Source organism: Dama dama, chromosome 20 (genome assembly GCF_033118175.1).
Source record: "Dama dama isolate Ldn47 chromosome 20, ASM3311817v1, whole genome shotgun sequence".
Classification (NCBI taxonomy): domain Eukaryota; kingdom Metazoa; phylum Chordata; class Mammalia; order Artiodactyla; family Cervidae; genus Dama; species Dama dama.
The window spans coordinates 29,593,698-29,612,431 of NC_083700.1; the positions used below are offsets into that span (position 1 = coordinate 29,593,698).

The 18,734-nt window shown below is 38.4% G+C and overlaps 1 protein-coding gene across 2 annotated transcripts in view; it reads left to right on the top strand.

Moving 5' to 3' along the window:
- The window catches only part of DENND2C (DENN domain containing 2C), an 87,820-nt gene that overhangs the window by 65,633 nt on the left and 3,453 nt on the right, over positions 1-18,734 (top strand). The window contains exons 9-18 of one of the 2 annotated variants that reach the window (XM_061121084.1): positions 1,402-1,511; positions 3,109-3,178; positions 3,702-3,779; positions 4,361-4,501; positions 4,967-5,115; positions 5,562-5,739; positions 11,070-11,111; positions 12,243-12,348; positions 18,037-18,276; positions 18,521-18,607. In XM_061121084.1, the coding sequence (XP_060977067.1) occupies positions 1,402-1,511; positions 3,109-3,178; positions 3,702-3,779; positions 4,361-4,501; positions 4,967-5,115; positions 5,562-5,739; positions 11,070-11,111; positions 12,243-12,348; positions 18,037-18,276; positions 18,521-18,607 (1,201 nt within the window). The remainder of the gene's footprint in view (positions 1-1,401; positions 1,512-3,108; positions 3,179-3,701; positions 3,780-4,360; positions 4,502-4,966; positions 5,116-5,561; positions 5,740-11,069; positions 11,112-12,242; positions 12,349-18,036; positions 18,277-18,520; positions 18,608-18,734) is intronic. The other variant, XM_061121085.1, reaches the window with a different exon arrangement.

Below are 18,734 nucleotides of genomic sequence, written 5' to 3' on the forward strand. Positions count from 1 at the left end.
AAGTGAGGAGTGAGGTCTGATGAGACGGTGGGGCGTGTGCCAAGGTCTTAAAGCCTGGGTTCATGCATGGTCTCACCTGCTTCCTCCCCAAAATGGGTTCTCTAGTTGTCCTCACTCCTGCTTCTTGGTTCCCCAGGTCCTGTCAGGCTCCCCCCTTTCCAGCCTCACTCATTGGCTGCTGCCACCCTCTGCGGCATGCATGGGGAGAGTCAGGATCAGGCAAGCATTAACCCCACAGTGTCTTAAGCAATGCATGGTCTTGCTTAATGCCTTAATGCAGTGTCTTAATGCCCTGCCCTGGGCATTGCTACACTTATTCAAAGGGTGGTCTAGAGGGGCAAGCCTTTTCATCACCCCCAATCTAAGTACTGAGCATGTGCCTGTGTGAAGGCTACAGCCCCTTGAGGGTCACCCAGCTGCTATGGGTTGGAGTGGCGGGCTCATGGTAAGGGAGTTACCCCAGCTCAACTTCTCCACCCCTAGTTAGGACAAAGGGTTTGAGTCCTGCGCCTGGCCCTAGGGGAAACCCCGCAGCTGGTGGGTCAGTTGTGCACCAGACTGTGGGCCAGGGTCCCTGAGCACCTGTGAATGTCCACACTTATCCCCAAGATCCTTGTGCCTGAGGGAGCATGCCTCTGAATACAAAATCAAAAACCCTGTTTCGTTTTAGAAATTAAAAGATAGGTCATTGATATTAGTTACATGAAGGCAATATGGTAATTAGACTTATCTGCTTATTTTTGTACTAATTTTTAAATGTCTTTTGACTTAACTAGATTTAGACTATTCTTTAAAGTATAATACCAAACTTGCACAAAAGGGTCTTCCATGCTTGAATTTTACAGGAAGTCGCAAACCCATAATTAGGTAGCAAAGATTACATGCTAAGGGAAATGATTATATGTGGAGTGGATTCTAAAAATACTATTTTTTCTAAGTAACAGTCATCTGACTTTTCGAAACATCTTGGATTATTGATCAGAGAGTATCTTGAGCTGACTAGGTTTTTGCTATCAATATATTATAAAATAGATTTTCATTTATTTTATATTCCATGATTCACAAAAATATTCTGACTAGTATGTGAATACTTGAACTAAGATTCTTTCTCTAGATAAGAAACTGTTTTCAATAATTTCTCTCTTACATCAGATTATAGGATCTCCTCAAGTACCCTCTCTATATAAAAACAGAATTTTTTTTACTTAGAAACTGTTCCTTAGAAATTTTCAGTGATTAACAGTCTTGGCCCTCCTGTTTTATTAAACTGCACAAAACCACTCTGAGATAACTACCTTGACTTATTGGATACCTCTTTTCCTGAGAACAGGCTGAGTTTTTTATTTCTACACTCCACTTACATAGAATATTAGTCACTTCCAGTGTTATTTTTTTTTTCAGGGTGATCATGGCTTTAAGCAATCCAGAGACACTGAAGAGAGGCTCAAAGTTATCCCCAAATTTTGTTTTCCTGATTCAAAGGACTGGGTGCCAACCTCAGAACTCAAGAGGTAAATAGACTACTTTATCTGATTTCTGTTTGTTGAAACTGCAAAAGTAGAATCAGAATGTTCGAGAAACAGATAGAACCAGTAGTAAAGCTATGTGTACTCTGTGGTAGGGAAGGAAGAAACAGAATTAGGACATTTCCTATGTGGGGCTCCCAAAAGAAAAGCACAGTGTCAACGGGAAAACAAGTTTGAAAGTCTCTTCAATTTGCCAATTCTGCAGGAAAAAACGTTCCACTTTATATACAATCAGAAATGCCACCAAGTGGACATAAAAGGAAACAAATACTGAACTTAAGAACTCAGAAACAAAACACTGCAGTGTCAGCATCTTGTATCTCCCTCAAATTGTTAGAAAAAGCTGTAGCCCAGACTGTATGTTCCCCTATCAAACTTGTACAAAAAGGAGGCTGGAGTTTGGAAGGTATAAGTATACTGGAAAGGAATTATAAGAAATTTCTTCCCAGTATCTAGAGGAAATTACTATTTCAATTAATAAGACATCATCATCTCATATCCTGCTTGTAAATAGATGACTGCTTCTTTCAAAACTGGAATTACTGGTCATGTATTTAGGCTGAAAAGCATGATTATGTGAACCATGTCACATGCTGATGACCTGCTGGAAGACAGCCTCCGCTGTTGCCTAAGTGGCTGTGCCCTTCCACGCCGCGTTGCCTCCAGACTAAGCTGCTGCCTCTCACAACCAGTTTAGCCTGATCGCCACTCTCATCTCTGCGCCATCAGTCCTGATGCTTTTGTGCTGTCAGTTGCACTGCTGACCACATAGGCAGCTTCTTTCAAATGGACCTGGCTGCTCCATGGTTGGCTTTTCCCTCTCCCCAGGAGTTATGTGTGTTCATTCTAAAATATATGGAAAATACAGAGGAGTAAATAAAAAGCAAAAATTAGAAGTCACTGGCATTCTGGTTTACTCAGAGATAATCACTGTAAGTGTTTTGAGATGTTCCCTTCCAATCTTTATTCTTAGCCATATATAAACATATGTATATAATGTTGTTCAGATTTGAATTCCTTTTGATTGTTAATGAATTTATTTCTTGGGCCTCTCTAGGTCTTCATTTTGTGAGTTATCTATGCATTTTATCTTTTGCTTATGTTTCTAATGAGATGATTATTTTCCTATTAATTTTTATATATTAAGGGTATAATCTTTTGTCTATCACTGTTCCATATGACCTCTCAAAACTAAGTAGAAGAATTTGGAAAGGAAGAATAGCTTATTAAAATCCTTTTTAGTTTACCTATGTGTTTGGCTAAGCTGAACATTCAACAAAAGGCAAATAGACTTGATTAATAGCTGCCCAAATAAATAAGAAAGTGACAGGAGGCAGTGGCTTCAACAGCTCATCTGATACCTGTTCTCTCACTCCAGTGCAAAGCAAGATATTCTCAAGGGCTGGACCTTTGAGAATTTGAGAGTTTTCCCTCAGGAAGAACAGGACTTGCAATAAATATAATATCGATGCTTCCTCTTACATCACAAAATGGCTGCTGTGAGACACTAATTCTTAATAGCTTGTTCCAAGGAATGTCATAAGTAGTTGTTTGAATCTCAAACTATTGACTGTTTTTTCAGTGAAACCTTCTCCTTTGTCTTAACTGGTGAAGATGGGAGCCGGTGGTTTGGTTACTGTAAGAAACTGTTGGTAAGTACCGGACCTGTGCTTCAGGCAGCTTTGGTCGAGAAACAATAAAGTCAGACTAGGAACTTTGGAAGCATAATCTCTAGATGAGTCTGGGGACCACTCATTGATCTGTGTATTACAAAGAAACTATGTTAGCTTTAAATAGTAAGAGCAGGGTGGAGGTTAGCCACAGAGTGTTTCAGAATAGAAAGGGTATGGATTTATTTTATTTGTTTGTCTGTAATAGATAGTGAAAGCACTGACATTATAGCTGAAGTCAGTCTGCTTATGTTTGAGGAATGGAGTACAATGAACAAGTCGAGGGAGCTCTGATTTACTTTCTTCTTGCTTAGATGCCTTCATTAAGCTGGAATAAATCATACCATTTTTTTTTTTTTAGCATTTTTCCATCTTTCAGTGTTCATTGAGAATGAGACCTTTGGTTCCTACTCTATACTAAGGAGTATTAAGAGGTACTAATAGTCCAAATTAGTAAAGACTTGTGTTACTTAATTTTTGCTTTGTTGTTATTGTTGTTGTTTAGCCAGAAGGCAAAGGAAAGCGACTCCCTGAGGTATACTGCATGGTCAGTCGCCTAGGCTGCTTCAACCTTTTTTCAAAGGTGAGTGGAGAATGGGTGCTCTGAAAGGTGGTGTCCCTTCTGAGCTCTGAGTATGTCTTTGTTTCTGATGACTTCACTAGGCAGTGTTAAGTTGCATAGACTTTTAACATTCTACTTTAGAAAGGGTTTTCCATTAGTAGATTCCAACTACAGGTTTGAAGGCTTAAACCACATGATGTTGCCCTATAATTCTCATTTTGGTTTGCTAAACCTTGCTGCTTAAAGCGGAACTTTGCCTGAAGTTTATCTTGTCTCATGTCTTTCCCAGACACCGAACTGCAGGATATTATTGTGTTACCTTCTTTGCCCCTTCCTTGGTGATATAAAAAGGGGCTGCTTTCTAAAATTAAAGTGATTTATTTTAATAACTTTTCTTAGAAATTTAAAGATACCTCCAAGAGAAAGGAGGCCTTTAATGAACTTTCATTAAGTGTGGCAGAAGCTTATCTGTCTTAAAATTAGTGATTGTATTATTTTCAAGTTTGTGTACCCAGTTTTTCAGTTCCTTTAATAGAATTCTTTTCTGTTTTTGAACTGAGTCCTTAATTTAAAAAAAAAAAAGATATGTTTTGTGTATGTAGATTCTGGACGAAGTAGAGAAAAGAAGAGAAATGTCTCCAGCTTTGGTTTACCCCTTCATGCGAAGTGTCATGGAAGCTCCTTTCCCAGCTCCTGGACGCACCATCACAGTGAAGAGCTACCTCCCTGGGGCTGGAGATGGGGTAAGTTAGTTAATTTTGAGGAGACTCACTAGCTGCCAAAAAGCAGTCCTTATGCTAGTGGACCTTACGTGATAGAAACCTTTCTCCTTTTCATAAATTGCACAGAGTGTGTTTCAGTCACAGAAGTACTAGAGAAACATCCAGTTCATCTGTGAGGTTGTTGATCCTAGACGCAAGAACCAGAGGTTTCTGTACCATTCATAGACCGAACCACTCATAAATTGACCTGCATGAGGTCAATTTCAATATGATAAATGTTGTCCGGTGGGATGAAAGATTTCATCAGAAATTTATCGCATGAAACTAAAGTATTAAGTCTTGAGATCAGTGTAGGCTGCTTCACAAACTCTGCAGCAGCCCCTCTCTCTTGAATTTAATCTGTAAAAGAGTGGCAGGGTCCATTAGTATTGTCACTAGGGATCTTTCCCCACCTCAGCTCCCCTGATTGAAATGTTTGCATTTCAGTCTATTGAACTGTGCCGGCCACTGGACTCGCGACTGGAACATGTTGATTTTGAGTGTCTCTTTAAGTGCCTCAGTGTGTGCCATCTCATTCGAGTCTGTGCCTCTCTCCTTTTGGAGCGGAGGGTAATCTTTGTTGCCAACAGCCTAAGGTGAGAAATAAGTAAGATATGTCACTTCAGACTGGGGTTTTACTTGTTCTTAGTGTTTTAGAATTTGGCCATATTAAAAAAAACGTTTAGGTAGGATCTCAATTACTTAATGCTGTAGCGACATGGATAATCCAAAAGCTATTTGCGTTCAGCTATACCAGTTTCTTTTGAGGGCTGCAATTAATTTACCTTCCAAATGTGTTCTGTTGAAACTTGTTAAAAATTGGTATTGCTTCTCTGAGTATACACTAGTTTTTAGCAATATAAATTGTGGGAAACAACTGGATTGAGATTAACGATTCTCAGAAAATTAAGTTAAAAATTAAATAGGCTGTTAATGAGCACCCACAGCATTGTTAACCTGCGATCCTGGCGTCGGTCTGTCGTCCTGTGCTCACACCTGACGTGCCCACCGTGTGTCGCTGTTTGCTCTCTCCTCTGGCTAGCACCCTGTCGCAGTGTGGTCATGCCGTGGTTGCCACGCTGTACCCGTTCACCTGGCAGCATACCTACATCCCGGTCCTGCCAGCATCTATGATTGACATCGTGTGTTCACCTACTCCGTTCCTTATTGGAATCCTGTCTTGCTCCTTACCACAGCTCCAGGACCTACCCATTGAAGAGGTAATATGGGAGATTTAGTACCTGTGAAAAAGATTGGCGCACTGGCAAATGAAAACAAGGGATTTTTAACAGTGATGGATATGTCATTAATTAATAATAACATGTACTTATTATTGTTATGTTATCATATTTTTATGCTTATTAAAATGAGAAAAATACTATAGTACATATGAATCTGAAATTATATCTTATTTACAGCACTGAACCATGGGCTAATTCTTGTGTTATTCTGAAGAGTAGGTCTTTTTTTTTAAAAAAAATCATACAAAACACTACTCTGGGTTAATTTTTAAATTCTTTCAAATATAACACACATATAGATAAGTTCCCAAAACAAAATGTACAGCTCAGTTAATTATCACAAAGTGAGTGCTAATGGTAACCAACACTGGGATAGAATAGAGACATTACAGCCATGGAAACAAAGCCCTCACCATGCCTTCTTTTTCTTGCTTTAAAAATTTTTTTTAATATAAATTTATTTATTTTAATTGGAGGCTAATTACTTTACAGTATTGTAGTGGTTTTTGCCATACATTGACATGAATCGGCCATGGATTTACATGTGTCCCCCATCCTGAACCCCCCTCCCACCTCCCTCCCCATCCCATCCCTCAGGGTCATCCCAGTGCACCAGGGCCGAGCACGCTGTCTCATGCATCAAACCTGGACTGGTGATCCGTTTCACATGCGATAATACACATGTTTCAGTGCCATTCTCTCAAATCATCCCACCCTCGCCCTCTCCCATGGAGTCTAAAAGACTGTTCTTTACATCTGTGTCTCTTTTGCTGTCTCGCATATAGGGTTATCGTTACCATCTTTCTAAACTCCATATATATACGTTAGTATACTGTATTGGTGTTTTTCTTAAATTTTTAAAAATTATTCTTACTTATTGTTTGGCCACACTGTGTGGCATGTGGGATCTTAGTTCCCTGACCAGGGATCAAACCTCTGCCCCTGCACTGGGAGCTCAGCATCTTAACCCCTGGACTGCCAGGGAAGTCCCCCATCATGCTTTCCTCTAATCACTGTTCTCTTCCCCACTCCTTGCAAAAGGTAACTATTATCTTGATTTTTTTGATGCTCATTTTCTTGTTTTTCTTTATAACTTAACATCCTAGGCATCTATCCCTAGACAATATAGTTCAGTTTTGCCTGGTTTTAAGCTTGACATAAATGGATTCATACAGCAATATTTTTCTTTTCTTTTTTTTCTTAGTCTGGCTTCTTTCAAGCAACATTATATCTTTAAGATTCACCCATGTTGATGAGTTTATCAGTAGTTTCATCATTCTGATTGTGTATAGTAATCCATTGTGTGAATGTACTGCAATGTTCTCATCCATTCTATAGTTGATGGACATTTGAGTTGTTTCTAGTTTGGGGTTATTATTAATAATGCTGCTATAAATATTCTTGTTCATGACCCTTGATACATATGTGCATGCAGTTTTATGGGCAAATATTTGGAAATGGAATTGCTGGGTCATAGAGCAAACATATCTTCAACTTTAGTAAGTAAAGTCAAGCTTTTCCAAAGTAGTTGTGCCAAGTTAAACTTCCTCCAGCAGTGGATGAGAGTTCCTGTTGCTCCATATCCTTGTCAGCCCTTGTTGTGATCACTTCATATCATTTAGCTTATCAGATAGTTGTATTTTATTTTGATTTTATTAGTATTCCTTGATTATGGTTGAGAGTGAGCATCTTTCTATATGTTTATTAGCCATTTGAGTGTCATCTTTTGTAAAATTCATAGGCTATCCTTCTACTGAATTATTTACTTTCACTGATTTGTAAGAGGCCTTTTCATACTCTGAATGTGAACTCCTTTGTGGTTTGCCTTTTTGTTCTCCAAAAAGATTTTTTTTTTAAATATGGAAATGTTCTTAATTTTAATGTGGCCAGAATTGTCAATCTTTTTTTTTTTCCTATGGTTCGTGTTTTTGTGTGTGTGTGTGAACTGCTTAAGTTTTTCTTAATATTAGCTTCATGGAAATAGCCTCCTCTGTTAGCTCCTGGAAGCTTTATTATTATGCCTTTAATTTTTGGCTCTTAAGCCTGGGGATTGATTTTTTATTTTATTTTTTTTTGTATATAATAGGAGGTAGGGGGAATTTCCTGGCAGTCCGTGATTAGGACTCAGCACTTTCACTGCTGAGGATGTCGGTTCAGTCCCTGGTTGGGGAACTAAGATCTCGCAAGCTGCGCATGTGACCAAATTAAAAAAAAAAAAAGAAAGGAGGTAGGGATTGTTTCATTTTTTTAATATGGATAGCCTACTATCCCAGTACCACTTATTGAAAAAACTCTTCTTCTCTATTACACTGATGGGTTAACCTCCCCCCTCCAATTTTATTGAGAAATGATTTACATGTAACACTGTATTAGTTTTAGTGTACAACATAATGATATGATACCTGCATTTATTTGAGGGCTTCCTTGGTGACACTAGTGATAAAGAACCCACCTACCAATGCAGCAGGCATAGGAGACATGGGTTTGATCCCTGGGTCGGGCTGATCCCTTGGAGGAGGAAGTGGCAACCCACTCCAGTATTCTTGCCTGGAGAATCCCATGGACAGAGAAGCCTGCCAGGCTACAGTCCGTAGGGTCACAAATAGTCAAACATGACTGAAACGACTTAGTACACATGCATATATTTCAAAATGATTACCACAGTAAGTTTAGTTAATATCCATCACCTAACATAGTTAGAAAAAATTTTTTCTTGTGATAACAACTTTTAAGATGGTCTCTTAGCAAGTTTCAAATATACAATATAGTATTGTTAACTGTAGTCACCATGCTGTATGTTACATATCCAGCACTTACTTACCTTGTAACTGGAAATTCGTGCCTTTTGGTTCCCTACACCCATTTTATCTATCTTCCAACCCATCTCTGGCAACCACCAATCTGTTCTCTGTATCTGTGAATTCGGTTGTTTTAGATTCCACATGTAAGTGAGATGATATGGGATTTGTCTTTCTCTGCTTGACTTATTTCACTTAGCATCCACATTGTTACCACTGGCAGGATTTCCTTCTTTTTATACCTGAATAATATTCCATTGTATATATGTACCACATCTTTATCTAGTCATCTGTTAACGGACAGTTAGGTTGTTTCATTGTTATGGCTGTTGTAAATAATGGTGCAGTGAACATGGGGGTGCAGCTATTCTTCAAAATAGTGACTTTGGATACATGCCCAGAAGTGGCATTGTTAAATTATGCACTGGTTCTATTTTTATTTTTTTGAGGAACCTCCTTATATTTCCAGAGTGGCAGAACCAATTTACATTTCCATAAAGAGTACACAATAGTTTCCTTTTCTCTACATTCTTGTCAGTATCTGTTTTTTTTTGTTGTTGTTGTTGTTTTTTATCATTGGACAGCCTTGCCAGTATCTGTTATCTCTTGTCTTTTATTAATAATCATTCTAACAGGTGATAATATCACATTATGGTTTTTTGGTCTGCATTTCTTTGATGTGGAGTACCTTTTCTTATGTTTGTTAGTCATCTGCTTGCCTTCTTTGGAATAATGTCTATTCAGTTCCTCTGCCTATTTTTTGTTTTTTTTTTTTTTCCTCCACCTGTTTTTATTTTTTTTTTTTCCTCCACCTGTTTTTAAATTGGATTCTTTGGGGTTTCTTTTTTTGCTGTTGAGTTGTATGAGTTCTTTATCTGTTTTGGATATTAACCCCTTATCCAGTATATGATTTTCAGGTATTTTCTCCCATTCTGTAGGTTTTCTTTTTATTTTACTGATGGTTTCCTTTGCTCTGCAGAAGCTTTTTAGTTTGATGTAGTCCCACCTGCTTATTTTTGCTTTTGTTACCTTTGCTTTTGGTGTCAAATCCAAAAAATCATTGCCAAGACTAATGTAAAGATGCTACCCCACTATGTTTTCTACGAGTTTCATGATTTCAGGTCTTATGTTTAAGTCATTCATTCATTTTGAGTTGATTTTATGTATGGTATAAGATAGGGATCCAATTTTATTTTTTGGCATGCCGCTAATTTTCCTGTAACCATTTATTGAAGAGATTGTCCTTTCCCTGTTGTGTATTCTTGGCTCCATTGTCATAAGCTAATCAGCTATTTGTGAGGTTTATTTTTGAACCCTGTATTCTGTTCCATGAAGCTATGTGTCTGTTTTATACTAGTACTACACTTTGTTGATACCTACAGCTTTGTAATATAGTTTGAGGTGAGAAAGTATGATGGCCTCTACCTTTATTCTTCTTTCATAAGATTGCTTTGGCTATTTGGAGTCTTTTGTGGTTCCACAGAAATTTTAGAATTGTTCTATTTCTGTGAAAATTGCCATTGGAATTTTGCTAGCGATTGCATTGACTCTGTAGATTGCTTTGGGTAGTACAAACTTTTTAACAATATTGATTCTTCCACTCCATGAGCACAGAATATCTTTCCATTTATTTGTGTATTGTTCAGTTCCTCTTACCAGTATCTTATAGTTTTCAGCATAGACATCTTTTACCTCCTTGTTTAAATTTATTCCTAGGTATTTTATTCTTTTTGATGTAGTTGAAAATGAAGTTGTTTTCTTAATTTATTTTTCAGATACCTTATTGTTAGTGTATAGAAACATTTCTAATTTGGGTATTAACCTATTTTTTAACTTGTTACTATGGAAATTTTAAACATATGTAAAAATGAAAAAAGAGTAAAATTGATTACCCTCCTTAAATACTTATAAAGTTTAGGCTAATTGTACTACCTCTCTCCCATAATATTTTGAAGCATATCCTGATGTTATTTCATAATTCTAAATATTATAATGTAAATCTCTAAGCCTAAGATCATTTCAACATAATCACAATACCATTATCATACCTAAAAAATTTAATAACAGTTTCTTAATATCAGAAAAATTCAATACTCAGATCTCTAATTATTTCATAAATTTTTAACAGCTTGAATTAGGTCCCAAATAAAGTCTATGCACTGTATTTGGTTGGTGTGGTTTTTTTAGTCTCTTTTAATCTCTAGGTGTGCCACCATCATTTTTTTTTTTAACCTGAAATATTTTTTACTAGTGTTGATGAGTTAGCTTTTAAATGGGCTAAAACTTTAAGTTAATGCATAACAATATCCAATCACTTTATATGCTGGAAACTATTATAATATTTAAGTCAGTTATATTTCAACTAAAAACAAAACCAAAAAGCCCTTTAAGTTTATTTAAAACTGTTCCCATTGCATGAAAGAATCAGAGCGTTACTCCTGGTCTAACGATGTCTGGTGCATCCTCTCTGAACGCCTCGGGTGTAACTTGTCTGGCTCCTTTGTTCCACAGGTGCTGATAGTTGACCTCTGTGCAGACAAGTTTTTACAGGAGGTGAGTGACAAAGGAGGTGATTACATAATGTTTAGGGATAATTGGCCAGAAAATATGTGAAAGTACTTAGAGAAGGTGACTCAGGCAAGACCTATAGTTCCTACACACACACTTGACTTGACACTGTGGCCGATCATACAAGATTGACCTGAAAAATTTGTCTTGGGTTCATAGCTGTCTGTCTCAATTTAAGGAAGGAGGAAACAGATTAAATGTCATTCTCAAAAGAGGTAACCCTCCCTTCAAGTCTTATGGGTTGATGTATAGGCCTCTAATTTAATTAAATTTAACAAGCATTCAACACCAATTATTTCTGGATATACTTCTAGTCAGTCAGAAACTAAAGATGAGTAAGACACTCAGCTTGATCCCTCAGGCCTTACAGTTTAAAGGGGGAGAGGGAGTAGATATAGCCATAAAGTTTTAGAAATGATATATATTTGAAATTTGCACAAGGTACAGTAGGGACAAAAAAGAAATGGTCACTTATTCTGGATAGTGAAGAGGAGAATTAGAAAAGCCTTAGAGCAACCTTCTGTATGTAGCCTATATATAGGTTTGTGAGCACTGAACACAGGGTGAAAAGAATGTTTCCCGAGACTTTCTTTTTTTGTAATCAGTCAGCTCATCACATTTGAAGCATCATTTATTTGGGAATGATCTTTGTAATATATTATAAGACTTGGAGATGAGAACTATTTGGTATAGAAACTTCCAAAGAGTCTTATAAGACATATTTGTTTTCTTAAATTTAATTAAGATGTTCCCTGGTGGCTCAGATGGTAAAGAATCTGCCTGCAGTGCAGGAGACCAGGGTTTAATCCCTGGGTCAGAAAGATCCCCTGGAGAAGGGAATGGCTACCTACCGTAGTACTCTTGCCTGGAGAATCCCATGGACAGAGGAACCTAGCAGGCTACAGCCCACAGGGTCATAAAGAGTCGGACACGACTGAGCGACTAACCATAAACATCATGGATTCTGTTCAGTGTAGGGAAGGAAGCTTCAGACAGACTCTTTTTAGCCGAAATACATACAAAGCCACCTGTGGAACTTGGGGGACTTTAATAGGGCCCTAAGTTTGAGACTTTCTCTCTCAAAGCTCATGAAAATCTCAATTTTCTTCTCTTAAGGTATCTGATGAAGATGAAATTCTACCACCTAAATTACAAGCTGCCCTGATACAGATTTTGGAAGAACGAAATGAAATATTGGCTCAGGAGCAGAATTTTTCACAAGGTATGAGACAAGTGGCTGAGAGTTTAAGGTCAAGACAGTAAAAACCAAATGCCCAGCATCCTGCCAAAGCATATACAAAAATAGTATAAGATTGCCTGTGCCTTCATAAGCTGATAGTCAGCTTCCTTGCTCACCCTCGATGTGCCAAGTCCCCTTCTATTTCAGGACTTTGGCACTGCTCAGTTCCATGTATGGAATGCTATTCCCTTAGGCACATGGCTCCTGCTCTTTGTTCTTGTAGGTCCATGCTCAAATGTCACTTTCTTAGTGAGGCTTTTCCTGACTGTACTGTTTAAAATTGTTCCCATTCCCTTAGCACTTCTTGTCCTCCTTCCTGACCTAATTTTCTCCATGGCCTTCATCACCATCTGATGTGCTAGAATGTAAGTTCTATGAGAACAGTGACTGTCTATTTGTTTTCTATTTCCAATACTTTGAACAGCATTCACTAAATAGGCACTCAATAAGTATTTGTTGAATAAAAAGATGAATAATATTTATTGGGTGGCTTACTGTATGTCAGGCATTGTTTTAAGCACTTAGCATACATCTTATTTGATCCTCATAATATCTGTATGAAGCAGGTGTTATTATTTAATCCCCATTTTACAGATGAGAACTCAAAGGCTGTTAGAGAAGGAGCAAGTTTAGAGGAGTAACCAAAAGCTCAGTTTTGAACATTAAGTTTGAGATACCTGAAAGTCGCCCATTTGTGTCTGATTCTTTGCGACCCCATGGACTATACAGTCCATGGAATTTTCCAGGCCGGAATACTGGATTGGGTAGCCTTTCCCTTCTCCAGGGGATCTTCCCAACCCAGGGATCCAACCCAGGTCTACCACATTGCAGGCAGATTCTTTACCAGCTGAGCCACAAGGGAAGCCCAAGAATACTGGAGTGGGTAGCCTATCCCTTCCCCAGTGGATCTTCCCAACCCAGGAATCAAACCGGGGTCTCCTGCATTGCAGGTGGATTCTTTACCAACTAAGCTATCAGCGAAGCCCCTTGAGCTACCTATTGGATACCTATCTAATATCTGGCAGACATTCAGCTGGAGATATCAAGTAGGCATTTATATACAAGAATTTGAGATTCAGAGGAAAGATTTAGACTAGAGACTTACATTGCTATTTTAAAGCTGAGAAACCAGATGAGATAACCCAATAGAGTGAGTATGAGTAGAAAATTTAAACGATTTAAGGATTGAGCCCTGGTTGGGAATGATGTGCGTGAATTTACAACTTTTGGCAGTTGGGAAGAGAAGAATCCAGCAAAGGAGACTAAAAGGAGCAGCTAGTGAAGTAGGTGGGAACACAGGAGTACGGATTGCAGAAACTGAGTGAAGAAAGTATTCCATGAAGGAAAGAGTAAGCAGTTATATTTAATGCTGCAAAGAGGCCAATAATATGAAAACTGAGAACTGACCAGTGGATTTTACAATGGGAAGGGCTCTGGAGACCTTGGTAACAGCAGATTCAATGAAATGGTGGGAAGAAAGTGAGACACAGGAAAGTTCCAGAGAAAACTAGAATGACCTTCATCTTTTTGTAAAATTTTAGTGGAAGTGCAAAAGGCCAAGAATAGCTAAGACTCTCCTGAAAAAGAACAAGATTGACGAGCTTGCCCTACAGAACATCAAGAGTAACTATAAGATCACAGTAATTGAGATTACTTGGTTTGGGTTCAGAAATAAGCAAATAGAGCAATAAAAATGGGAAGAATAGAGAATGCACATGCCTAAGGAAACTTGATTTGTCTGTCAGCACCAGCACTGAATAGCAGTGGGAGAAGAATGATCCATTCAATAAACAATTCTAGGGCAACTGGTGTTCCACATGAAAAGAAACAGAGATGGATCTGTACTCCACGTTATACACAGAATTAATTCCGATAAATTAAAGACTTAAATGTTACAAGTAAAACATTAAAAATGTTTAGAAAATGATAGAGAATATTTTATGTTTGGGGACAATAATGGATTTCTGAAATGTGGCACAAAGAGCACGGACTGTAAAGGATGAGATTGGTTAATTTGACTCTGCTAATTTAAAAAATATTAACTATTTATTTATTTGGCTGCATTGGGTCTTTAGCTGCAGCAGGTGGGATTTTTTTTTTTTCTTTTTAGTTGTAGCACATGGAACTTTTTTGTGGCATATGAGGTCTTTTTTAGTTGCAGCCGCCTGTTGGGTTCCAGTTACTGGACCTGGGATCAAACTCAGGCCCCCTGCATTGGGAGCATGGAGTCTTAGCCACTGGACCACCCAGGAAAGTCCCTGACTATGTTAAATTTTAAAATTTTCTGTTCATCAAGGGACACCATGGAAAAGGAATAAAAAACAAGATACAAACTAAATGAACACATTTTCAACAAATATAACTAACAAAGGAATAGTATCTAGACCTTAGTTTTAAAAATTCCTCCAAGTTAAAAGTATAAAGATGATCAACCCAAGAGAAAAATGGGGGAAAGATATGAACAATCATTTCATAGAAGAGGAAACATGAAAGGCCAACAAATATATGAAAAGATACACAACCTTATCAAAATCAGGAAAATGTAAATTAAAACCACGCTGAGATACCATTTTATATCTATCTTATTTATAAAAATTTAAAAGTCTGACAATATCAAGTATTGATAAGAATGTTTAAATTAGTTCAATACCTTTGGAAAAACAATTTGGTATCATCTAATAATGGTAAAGGTGTATATATCCTACAACCCAACAATTCCATTTTAAATATATACACAAGAGAGCTCTTGCACATGATAACAAGGAAACAAGTACACTAATTTTTGTAGTGGTATTGTATGTGATAGCAAAAACTAAAAACAACCTAAATGTCCACTGACAAGAGAATATAGCATTAAAAATGAATCTTAAAAACACACACTGAGGACTTCCCAGTGGTTAAGAGTCTGCCTGCCAATGCAGGGACACCGGTTCGATCCCTGGTCCCAGAAGATTCCACAAGCTGTGGATCAACTAAACCTGTGGGCCACAACTACTGAAGACTGCACACCCTAGAGCCCGCGCTCTGCAATAAGAGAAGCCATTGCAGTGAGAAGCCCACACACCTCAACTAGAGAGTAGCCCCCACTCATCGCAACTAGAGAACGCCTCTGTGCAGAAACGAAAACCCAGTGCAGCCAAAAATAAAAAAAATTTTTTTAAAAGATTAGTTTAAACATACACACACACTGAATAAAATAATAAGTTTCCGTAGAATATAATGTTTTATATAATGTCCAAAGACATACAGAACCTAACAATATGTTGTTGGGGTTGCATGTGTGTAGTAAGAGTATGTAAAGTAAATGAAATACCAAAATTCCAAATGAGGTCACCCTCTATTGGAAAGTAGGGGAAGAACACCACTGAGAGGGCATCACACAGAGAACTTCAGAGATTCACGTGGTGTTCTGTTCTAAGCTTGATGGTGCGCATTTGTGTGGTCATTTCACTGCTGGACTTATGGAATATTCATGCATGTAAAAGAATGTATGATGTATATACATTAAAAGAGAAACAAAGAATGGGAGATAAGGTATTGAAAAGCATAATTTTTAAAAGAAGGGGAATTAGGTGTAAGAAAGTGGGTGGTTTAGTCGCTAAGTCATGTCCTACTCTTTGTGACCCTATGGACTGTAGCCCGCCAGGCTCCTCTGTCTGTGGGGATTCTCCAGGCAAGAATACTGGAGTGGGTTGCCATTTCCTTCTCCAGGAGATTGTCCCAACCGAGGGATTGAACCCAAGTCTCCTGCATTGGCAGGCGATTCTTTACTGCTGAGCCACAGGACTCCCTAAGTATAACCAAATCTTCAAGAAATTTTTTGCTGTAAACTGGAGGAGGGATGGGACAATAACTGGAAGGGATGAGAGAGTGGGGCAAAAGTGTTGACCATAAAAGCAGTGATGGATTCTCAGTTGCAGGAAAAAAAAAACAGATGAGAAGAAAGTCTGTTGAACAAAATATAATGGAAATCTAGATTAGAATAAAAACATAAGGACTTCCCTGGTAGTCCCAAGGCTAAGACTCTGCGCTCCCAATAGACGGGGCCCGGGTTCAGCCTCTGGTCAGGGAACTACATCGCACATGCCACAACTAAGACCCACCACAGCCAAATAAATAAATAACTTAAAAAAAATTAAAAATGTAATGTCAAGAGAGGGGTTTGGGGGAGAATGGATACACACGTATGTATGGCTGAGGCACTTTGCTGTGCACTGAAACTGTCACAACAGTGCTGATTGGCTGTACTCCAATATAAAAAACTTAAAAAGATGTAGTGCTAGGAGAGACCTTAGAAACTGCCTATCAGCCACCTCATTATGCAGTTACAGAGAGAGAGGCTGTGAGAGGTAAAACAAGTTGCCCACTATTATACAGCTGTTTCATGGTAGAAACCTGCTTAAACCTCAGTCCCAGATTCCCAGTCAGCCCATGGGAAAGAGCAAGAGACACTGTGAGGGGAAAACAATACTATTTTGATATGAGAGGGAAAAGGAGGAGTCTAAGCTGATCCTGGGGTTTGAGCCTGGAACCTGGAAGGCAACACATTGTGCTAGATTACAGTGGTTAAGATTCACCCGACTTGGGAGTCCTGCAGCTTCTCTCTGGTACTGGGTGAGGTGACCTGAGAATGTCTTTGATTTGAGCTTGATTTTCCTCAGCTGTAAAATGGAAATGATCTGTCTGCCTCACTATTTATTACTACATTTGTAAAACCACTCATTAAATTATTATTTATTATGGAATAATCATGATACAATATGAAATTAGAAAGTTGAGTGAGAAACTGATTTGGTGGAGAAATACAATGAATTTGGTTTTGACATGCATTGTTTATTTATGTGATTCACAGTCTACCAATTTCCTGAAAGGACCTGAGATGGTGACTTTTTTTTTTTTTTTGGCTGAGCCATGCGGCTTGTAGTGTCTTAGTTCCCAGACCAGGGATCAAACCCGTGCCCTGGGCAATGAGAGCACAGAGTCCTGACCACTAGACTGCCAGGAAATTCCCTAGATGGTGACTTTTAGACAAAAGGAATATAAATACTAATGGGACAGCCAGTTGATGCTCACCTAATATGTAGCCTGAAAGTGTGGAAGGTGAATTTTTGTGAAATATCAGGACTGGAGATCTGAAGTTGAGAATTACTGACAAAGAAGGTCAGCTCTCTCTCCATGCCACTTAGCTCTCTAAGGAAAGGAATGCTGAAGAGAAGGGGTCCAAAGACCAATCCCAGGAAGAGGAAGAACAGTCAAGAGTAAAACAAACATTTGGTCATAAAGGCAGGAGAGGACTCAGGAGGAGCATCAAATTGTGGGAGACAGAAGGAATGAGGATGAGGGCAGCACAAGTGCAGGATAAAAACTGAAGAGTAGATTAAACTCAGCTGGTTCTCACTGGTGGTCTTTGAAAGAGCAGTTCCAGGGAAATTACAGATGTGCAGACTGCAGTATGTGTGGGAAGACAGTGAAGGTAAGGATATAAGCCATTTGCTATTTTTCAGGTCATGAAGAGGGCAAGAAAGCTGAGAATGAGGATTCCTACATTTATTCTCTGACCTTTAATCTATGATTCCCTAGGTGTCACTTTTATAACCAGAGCCAGTGTCCCTATAAACACAAAACTTAGGGGATTTTTTTTTCCCCTTTCTTTTTTCTTTCATTTTGCAGAAGATGTGACACTCAACTCTCTGGTGTCCGAAGCATTTGTCAGGTTTTTTGTGGAGCTGGTGGGACATTATTCTTTGAGCATGACTGTCACTGAGCGTGGGGAGCGTGTATTCCAAAGGGAGCCATTTCGTAAATCTCACACCTCCCGAAGTGTACGCCACTTCCTGGATCTCTTCATGGAAACTCAGATGTTTGCAGGATTCATCCAGGACCGAGAGCTTCGGAAAAGTGGGGTGAAAGGTCAGTTTCATCATAAAGGTCTCCCTCTGTATTTAGTGAGCACTTGAAAGATTTGAAGATAATATAAACAAAAAATAACATAAGGCTACAAGGACTCACGATCAGTTGTTTATTATGGGAAAATTTTTATTTTGTGATATTGTTTTAGCTCCGGAAGTACACTGGTAATGAGCACAGAGTTTTATTCAGTTGATTTTCAGTCTTGAGTGTATGACAGTTTGAACAGCATGAGTTTTCTTTGTAGGTTTGTTTGAGGTCCGGGCGCTGCAGTATTTGGAAACAATTCCTGAGTCTGAGCCCAGTGGAGTGAATAGAATTTTGCGAAGTCTTGGTAAGTTGCTGTGTTTTCCTATTATTATTAGATAAATATAGTTTAAAAACAAACAAGATAACAAACTTTTGTGTAAGCATGCCTCATCACAAAAGCTTTACCATCACATCAACAACATAACCTCACA